Raw genomic sequence first — 8,472 nt, 5'->3', positions numbered from 1 at the left:
CCTTCACCAGTTGGTCTAGCGGAAAAAGGACCAACCAACCAGTTTCCCTATACTTCTCATTCTGACAAAATTGTAGAAAAGTATCAAACATGTGATCACTCAGAACCTCATTTCTCAGCAATACTTGATCTATTCATGGTGATATTTTAGGTATAAATATTGCCACCTCACAAGGTGGATTAGCATCACCCTCTTTACTCCTGGGGGCAGAGTCATCAGCACTTTTAAGACTAATCAGATTTGAGAACCAATTTAGAAAACATCCCTACAATCTTCTTTCTCCAGAATCACTCTTGGTACCAAAATCTTAGACTGGGTTCTTTAGAGAAGTAAAACCAGTGAAGCATATATTCAGAGAAAGAGAGTTTTATCTTCAAGAAAATGGCTTACGTGATTATAGAGTCTGGCAAGTCTCAAGTCCATGTGTCAGGTGTCAGACTGGAGGCTTCTTCTGATTCACATCTCTGCAGGGAATGATGAACCCAAGATAGACAGGTCAGATTGCAGGCTGCTTGCTTATGGACTGTATTGGCTAATGAATTCAAGATCAGCAGGTAAGATGGCAGGCTGTTGGCTCACAGGCTACAGAGGCTGACAAATCCCAATATCAGCAGGTCCAGCAGCAGGCCACTGGCTCAAGTCCCAGGAACCATAAGCCAGATGATGATGAGCTGGATGTAGGATCTACAGCAAGCAAGTGAGCTTTGCTAGATTTTCCATATGTATATTGAATGCAGACCACACCCTGAGGAAATGCCCCTCAGAACTGATTGGCTCATCACATCAGATCACATCATGGAGGATGACTACATCATTTCATAACTTCCGAGTTACATTATTCCATAACTGCCAAACCACTTCATTCCATAACAGTCAAACCATTGAGAACCATGGCCCAGCCAAGTTGACACACAACCTAATCATCACAGCAGAAAATTATATTTATTAGTCTTTGAATCTTGGGCCAGCAGTCTGCTTTCAAAAATCCTGTTTGCTTACAGAAATTCTGACTCAGCTCTCTTGTACAGTCTGTTGTTTACTCATTGTGACCATGTCAGATAATGCTGGAAAGCAATGTGTCTATTCTCTGCAGAATCAATACTTAAGAGCACCGGGTATAGCGTTTTCCACTGGGGTTCTGATACTATTCTTCTTAGTCAAAGACTCACTTTCTGACCTGTGGCATATAGTATATGCCTTGAGGCAAATTAAGAAGAAAGTAGAAACTTATGTTGATGATGAATAACACTGGGTTACTATTATTTCATAAGCATTTGGTCATTGTTTCCCCTGAAAATATATTGTGAAGAGTGAGGGTCTTAGTGAATATCTGGGGCTTTCCAATTCATTCTATGAAGTATATAATCTCTGAAATGTGTTAAAAAAATTTCTCCTGCAAAAAATTAATCTAGGGAAAGCTGAAGTTCTTTCAATGATTTAACAGCTCTTCCTATATGTATTTATGAATACAGCTATAATAGATTTGAACTAATAAGAAATATAGGGCAATCAAACACACCTAATTATTTTTTCACCCTCCTGCTTAGGGGCACATATATACTACCTATATACTATATAAAACTGCAAAAGTTTTCCACTCACCCTCTCACTGCTAAATGGAAATATATTAAAATAGACTAATTATATTCTGTACTATTACAGTGGACCCCAGAAATTCTCTAAATAGTGATTCAGATGGTTAGATCTTAAAGTAATACGTAAGAAATACGTTAGAGGAGGTACTTTTGGCTTACGGCTCCTTCTAGTCATTGAAAAGTTAGTTCATTTTTTACACACAAAACTTAGAATATTGAGAATACTTACAAGAACTATAAGAGAGAACTCATCAAGTATGCAATATAGAGCTAATATTAGACCATTGAGATTAGACCATTAATTCTGAAGAAAACATAAATTTACCACAATGGGATTTACTTTATCCACTAGAAACAAAGCTCCCATATTCTTTAACCTTTTTTTTTTCCTCATGAAAGGAAATTTTTGTTTTTTTAATTTTCTAAATATCTCTGGAGAGTGCCTATATGGCCGAACTAAATGTTTCTTTTCCCTAGAGAAACCTTGGTTTTAGGGCATATAGGACCATTTATAATTAGCTGTGTATATGTGAGACAAGGGCACATACTTATTTCACATGCTTGTTTTTATTTCTTCTAGTCTCTTTCCCCAAGGCATCTAATTACACAAGGTAAAGGCAGATGCTAGCCTGGGAGACTGGCCTGCCCATAGGACTCCTTGAGGTGAGAAATCACTTTTTCTTAAAAAATACACAAGGTATCAAATCTCTGGAAATACAGGAAATACTGGCCAAGGATAAATAGAGGGCACTCTAGCACACACTCCGTTGAGATTAGACTTTTCTTATACGTCGTGCTGGAATCTTTTCTTCCAAATTAAATAATCAGAGACTACTCCCAAAGTCTCATCTATATCATCTTCCAGACATCTCCCCTGATGGAATTCTTGGCAATCATTGCAAAGTTACTTGTATGAAATGGGATTTGTTTCTCAGTGAAGGTCCTGGGAATCCACACTTTGAGACTGAGGCAGAGAAGAAAGGGGATGGCTGACCTTCGTCGTATGGTTTCTACCCAAGCGTGGGCCCCAGGAATGCAGAAATCACATCATGCCCGCATCATTTTTTTTTTTTTTCTCTAGAAAGAGAATTGCAAATTTTTGTTTTGTTGTTCTTGGCATCTTTAACGAAAGATCTAAAGGACAAAATCCAAATAGTTTCAATCCCTTGGCAAAACGGTGGTGTTTATCTTTAACTGAGGTAAGTGCTGAGAAACCTGCTTTCTAAAACATTAATTTCCCTAGCTTTTTTTGTAACTCTAAGTTCCTTTAGAAAATAATAGAAGTTTAGTTATGATCAATAACCCACAGAAGATAATGTTAAACAGGATTAAAAGGACTGTTTCCCTGGTTCCATTTTAAGGTTTTACTCACATATTTCTACAGGGTCCCAAAGAGATACAGAACTGAAGAGAAAAGCTACAATAAAAAATTACCATCCATTAGGAAGTCCAGGTAGGTTGAAGAATTAGGAAAAGCAAGTTTGTTTTCTTGTGTCTTGTAAATGTATTTTAAAACTAAAAGAATTTTAGTCTTTAGTTTGTTTGTTTAACTTATATGTGAACAAAATTGTCTAACTAGTAGTAGCCAAGAATGGACAAATCACAGAGCTGGTTTTATCTGGTAAAAACAGACCCCATAATATCATTACTAGCTGGGAGAGAGTCAAATCCAGGCAGAAAACTGGGCCAAACCAAGATAATGACTGGCTGGGAGTTATTCCAAAGGAAGAACTTAATAAATAGTTAAATAAATGTACTTAATACCAATACCAGAATGATCCACGAAAAAATATTTTCCTACCTTAAGTGAGGAAGACAAATTAAACTGGTTTAGATCTTTCTTTTCCTCAAGTTGCTATAAATTTTCATTAGATGATCATCTGAGACAAGGTCATTAAATATTTTAGAAAATCATCAACATGATAAAATCCAGAATGTTGTTGTTCACTGCATAGAGTCAGCCCTCAATTCATGATGACTCCATGCCCAACTGAAGGAAAGTCTGCCTGGTCCTATGCCATTCCTATGACTCTTGTGATCCATAGGGTTCTTATTGATTGATTTTCGGAAGTAGATTGTCAAGTCTTTCTTCCTAGTCTGTCTTAGTCTAGAAGTTCCACTGAAACCTGTTCAGCATCATAGCAACAAATAAGCCTCCACTGACAGGCAGGTGGTTGCTGCATATGAGGTGCATTGGCCAGGAGTTAAATCCAGGTCTCCTGGGTCTCCCACGTGGAATGTGAGAATTCTATCACTCAATCACCAGTGCCCTCATAGACTGCAATACTAATCCCTATTTCTTCTCAAATGCCAAGTCAATCTGAATCTCTGGCTGCATCCTCCAGTTGTATTTCCCCCTTTCCAAGGGGTTCAAGGAGTCTTTTTCTTCTAAATGTATTTTTAGAAAGAGCCCTGGTGGCATAGTGGTTAAGAGCTTGGCCGCTAACCAAAAGGTCAGCAGTTTGAATCCACCAGCTGCTCCTTGGAAACCCTATGGGGCAGTTCTACTCTGAGAACTGCTGTGAGTTGGAATTGACTCAATGGCAATGGGTCTTATGTCTTTACAGAAAATTGAATTAAAGTAGCAATTGCCTAAAGGAGAAACACAGAGCTGCTCAAAGGAAATCTTTTAGAACCAAAAATGTTGGAATTACTGAGCATTTCAGTCTTGGAGGGGTTAGTGGGGCTCCTTGGAAACTCTATGGGGCAGTTCTACTCTGTCCTATAGGGTCGCTAAGAGTCGGAATCAACTCGACGGCACTGGGTTTATATATATATATATATATATATGTATATATATATATATATTTGTTAGTTTTATTAAGGCAGTGGGTTTTATATATATATACTGCTTCTACCCAGCTTTAGGACTTTGGGCATTTATTTCCACACCAGTTATGCAATCAGACTGTGGTCTCAGTTGATGATATAAGTACAGACTCTACAGGGCATCAAGAAGTTCTTGGAAAGCAATTTGAGTAGCTCCTTGTTGTTGTTCCTAAAGTGCCCTCTAAGACTCTCCAGGTTCCTTTTGAGATCCTTTCTTTTTCTTGGTGGTCAAATGACAGACAGGAAAGGATCTCAATATGGCCCATGAGAACCAGTTCATGTGCATCTTTGAGGTAGGCTAAGTTGGCCTCAAGTTCTCACATAATGATGACCAACCACACCAGTTTACAAGAGCCTGAGCAGTTTTCGAAGGAGAAAGACTTTCAGTGCTAAAATTGGACCAGTCCTGGGCAAATAGGGAAGTTTAGTTATTTTAGCCTCATACCAGATGGGTCTACCACCTCCTCTTTTGGGCATACTCTTGCTCTCTATCTGCTCCTGCCACTTCTCCAGCTGAATGACTTTTGCCTTACATAAGTGAAATGGTTGTGGCTTCCTGAAAGAAAGATAACTGAATTAAGATTCAATCAGTAGCAGAAATAATAAGATTTATTAATTTAACAAGAAATTACAAAGTACATATTGTCAATATAATGTATTAAATATAGAAAAAGAATAAAAAATGATTACCAGTTGGCCCTTATTCTCAGAAGTTTACAGTTTAGCAGGCAGATTAAGAAATGGAAAGAACTATCCATGATAAAAGTATAAAGTGATAAAGTCCTTGGTACAAAAAAAGAAAGCCCATCCCATAGTGTTTAGAATGTCATTTCTTATTTCTTCTATCTTAGAAAATAATGATACATTAGTTTAATATTAAGTCAGCAAATATGTTGACAGGCCTATATAGTTGCCTGCACTGAACCAGACATTAGTAGCACAGAAATGAAAAATACTGTCTGTTAAAGACATTAAAAAAGTAACCAAACAGTTACTATAGAGTATAATAAGTCTGCACACACATACATTGGATAGTACAGAAGCATCAAGAATTATTATATGATTGGGAGTCCAGCAACACTTCTTGCAGGGGGCAATCATTGAACAGTGTTGTAAATTGCAAGTGCAAGTTACCCAGGTCCCTAACCCCTCCAAAAAATAAATAAAGAGGGAGAGAGAAAAAGAAGGGGTCCAGGAGGTTTGCACAAAGACAGAGAGAGAAGAAAGGACAAAGCAACAGATATATTAGGTAGTGAGAATAACATGTTGTTTGGTGGAGAGCAGCTATCCTTTTCGTACTAGAGCGGAAGGCTCAAGGGGACACAGGGAAGAATGTAAGGCTGAGGAAGTAGACAAAAATTAGGTCATGAAGAGCCTTGTATGTTATGCTCAGTTGTTTGGATTTGGCTTCATGATGATGATGTCTCATTGCAGCACATTTTACAGACTAAATGAACATCTCTGGGTCAGGATCCTGCACCGAGTCAGTGAGTGAATTTATCCTTCTGGGTTTTCCCTGCAGCTGGGAGACTCAGATTGTCTTATTCATGATCTTCTCCATCACCTACCTCCTGACTCTCATGGGAAAGGGAGCCATTATCTGCGCTGTGTGTTGGGATCAGCATCTCCACACCCCCATGTACATCCTGCTAGGCAATTTTGCATTCCTGGAGATCTGGTATGTCAACTCCACAGTCCCAAACACATTGGTCAACTTCCTGTCTGAGACCAAGGCCATATCTTTTACTGGTTGCTTTCTCCAGTTGTATTTTTCCTTTTCCATGGGCTCCACTGAGTGCTTCTTTCTTTCTGCAATGGCTTTTGATCGATATCTCCCCATCTGTCGTCCTCTCCATTATGCCACAATTATGACTGGACCACATTGTTTCAACCTTGTGATTTCCTGTTGGGTATGTGGCTTTCTCTGGTACCTGGTGCCTGTTATTAACATTTCCCAGCTGCCTTTCTGTGGCCCAAATATAATTGACCACTTTGTATGTGACTCAGGCCCATTGCTGACCCTTTCATGTGCTCCTGCCCCCATGTCCATGTTTGCCAGCTACACCCTAAGCTCCCGCATTATCCTCCTTAGCTTCCTTTTCATCCTCATCTCCTATGCCCTGGTTCTCCTCGCTGTGTTTCAGTTACCCTCGGCATCCAGTCGGCATAAGGCCTTTTTGACCTGTGGGTCCCACATGACTGTGGTTATGCTATTCTATAGCACCATCATGGTGATGCATGTGAGCCCTGGGTCCAGTCACTTCACCTTGATGCCAAAGATTATGACCTTGTTCTATGGAATGGTAACTCCACTCTTCAACCCCCTGATTTACAGTCTTAGGAATAAGGAGATGAAAAATGCTCTGTGGAAAATTCTGGAGATGTTTACAAAGTCTTTAAAACTCTTTGGCAGCAGGCCCAGGAGGAGTATGGAATAATCTAGCTTAGTGCAATGTGGGTGCAATAACCACTCTTTTACTGTCTTTCATCTGCACAATAAATGAATGCCTGGGATTGTGGGTGGGGGTTGAGTGTTAGGGAAACTTCAGTCAACAGAATACTAGATATGTACATTTTGTAGTAGGGAGGGAGAAGTATTTCTATTCAACTTCTACCTAGATTCTTTCTCAATCTTCTGGTGATATCTTTGAAAACAGTTGGGACTTTAAATCAGAAGATCTGGATCTGAACTTAATTCTTCCATTTATCAGCTGTGTATATTTGGCATGTCACTTGACTTCAACTGTAAAATGGGAATGTGAACGTCTACACTAGAGAGCCATTGGTATGAGATTTTAATGAGATAATGGTTATATAATTTCCTGAAACAACTAACATGTATAAAACACTCAATAAATGTTAATTGAATATGAATTTTGGTTAATTCTATGTTCTCTTGTCCTTTGTCATAATCAAAAGAAATCACAGATCTCCCTATAAACATCACCTCCTCATTACCTTTGGCAAAGCCCTTTATAACAGGCCTCAATCTTCTGTTGAGATATAGAGTAGATATGGTTCCTCCAATTCAACTCAAAATATCATGTGTTTGGTTCACATTATACTGTAGGAGTTGTCTTCAAACTGGGTTTTCTATGCCCCTGAGGCTACATGAAAACTTTCCAAGAAGTACACAAGCATGAATGGTTTCAATTTCCACACTCTTAATTAAAAACAAAACAAAATCAAAACCTGTAGCCGTGGAGTCGATTCCTACTCATAGTGACCTTGTAGGACAGAGTAGAACTGCCCTATACAGTTTCCAAGGAGCACCTGGTGGATTTGAACTGCCGTCCTTTTGGTTAGCAGCTATAGCTCTTAACCACTATGCCACCAGGGTTTCCATTCTTAATTTATACATGTACATTTTCCTAAAGATGATCTACCAGGGAACACACCTATGGTTGAAGCTCCAAATAGTTCTTATTTTACACATCCTCTTTCTCAATTGTTCTTCTCCCATTTCCCTATTCTGATTCTTAAATATGATTCATTGCTCAGATACATAAACTTCTAGTTAGGGCATTAAATTAATAATTTTAAGTACTGCTCTCTCTACTGTAAAAGCAAATGACTATCAGGTAATAATAAATCTTTATGCAATTGGTAGTTAGTAATCATTTGTTTGTATTTAATCATTTGTTTGTAACACAGTTGAAGGAGGATGTCATTGTTTTGGTTGTACCAAAAGAAGAGCCTGAGGCTAGGACTCGTGTACAAGTAGTTTATTGGGAAAAGGTCCCAGGATGCAGAAATAAGGAATAAAGAGAATCTAATTTTTTGTTTTTTATAATCAATTAGGACTTGACTGCACTGGAACCTCTGAGAATTGTCCATCTGAATGGCATCAGGCTGGGGCATTAATCGACCAGTCCCTGGTTGCCCTTGGGGATGTTAACTCCCTCATATTTCCAAAAATGCATTGATTGGTGGGCTAAGCCAGCAGTCCCGGCTCCAGAAAAGACCATGGAAAGAAAGCAGAAAGACACACAGACCATGTTTTGAGGTCGGAGGATGCTGTCCAGCTGATTCTGAACTTCCAAGAGAT

At 38.8% G+C, this 8,472-nt stretch overlaps 1 protein-coding gene across 1 annotated transcript; it reads left to right on the top strand.

Moving 5' to 3' along the window:
- The first annotated feature begins 5,875 nt into the window (after positions 1–5,875).
- LOC126084491 (olfactory receptor 11H12-like) lies at positions 5,876–6,862 on the top strand. The gene has a single exon (XM_049899103.1). It carries the CDS (start codon positions 5,876–5,878, stop codon positions 6,860–6,862), a length of 987 nt encoding a protein of 328 aa, XP_049755060.1.
- Positions 6,863–8,472: the final 1,610 nt, after the last annotated feature.

This window comes from Elephas maximus, chromosome 10 (assembly GCF_024166365.1).
Source record: "Elephas maximus indicus isolate mEleMax1 chromosome 10, mEleMax1 primary haplotype, whole genome shotgun sequence".
NCBI lineage: Eukaryota > Metazoa > Chordata > Mammalia > Proboscidea > Elephantidae > Elephas > Elephas maximus.
The sequence above is the reverse complement of the archived record's forward strand: the minus strand, read 5'-3'. Positions and strand labels throughout refer to the sequence as shown.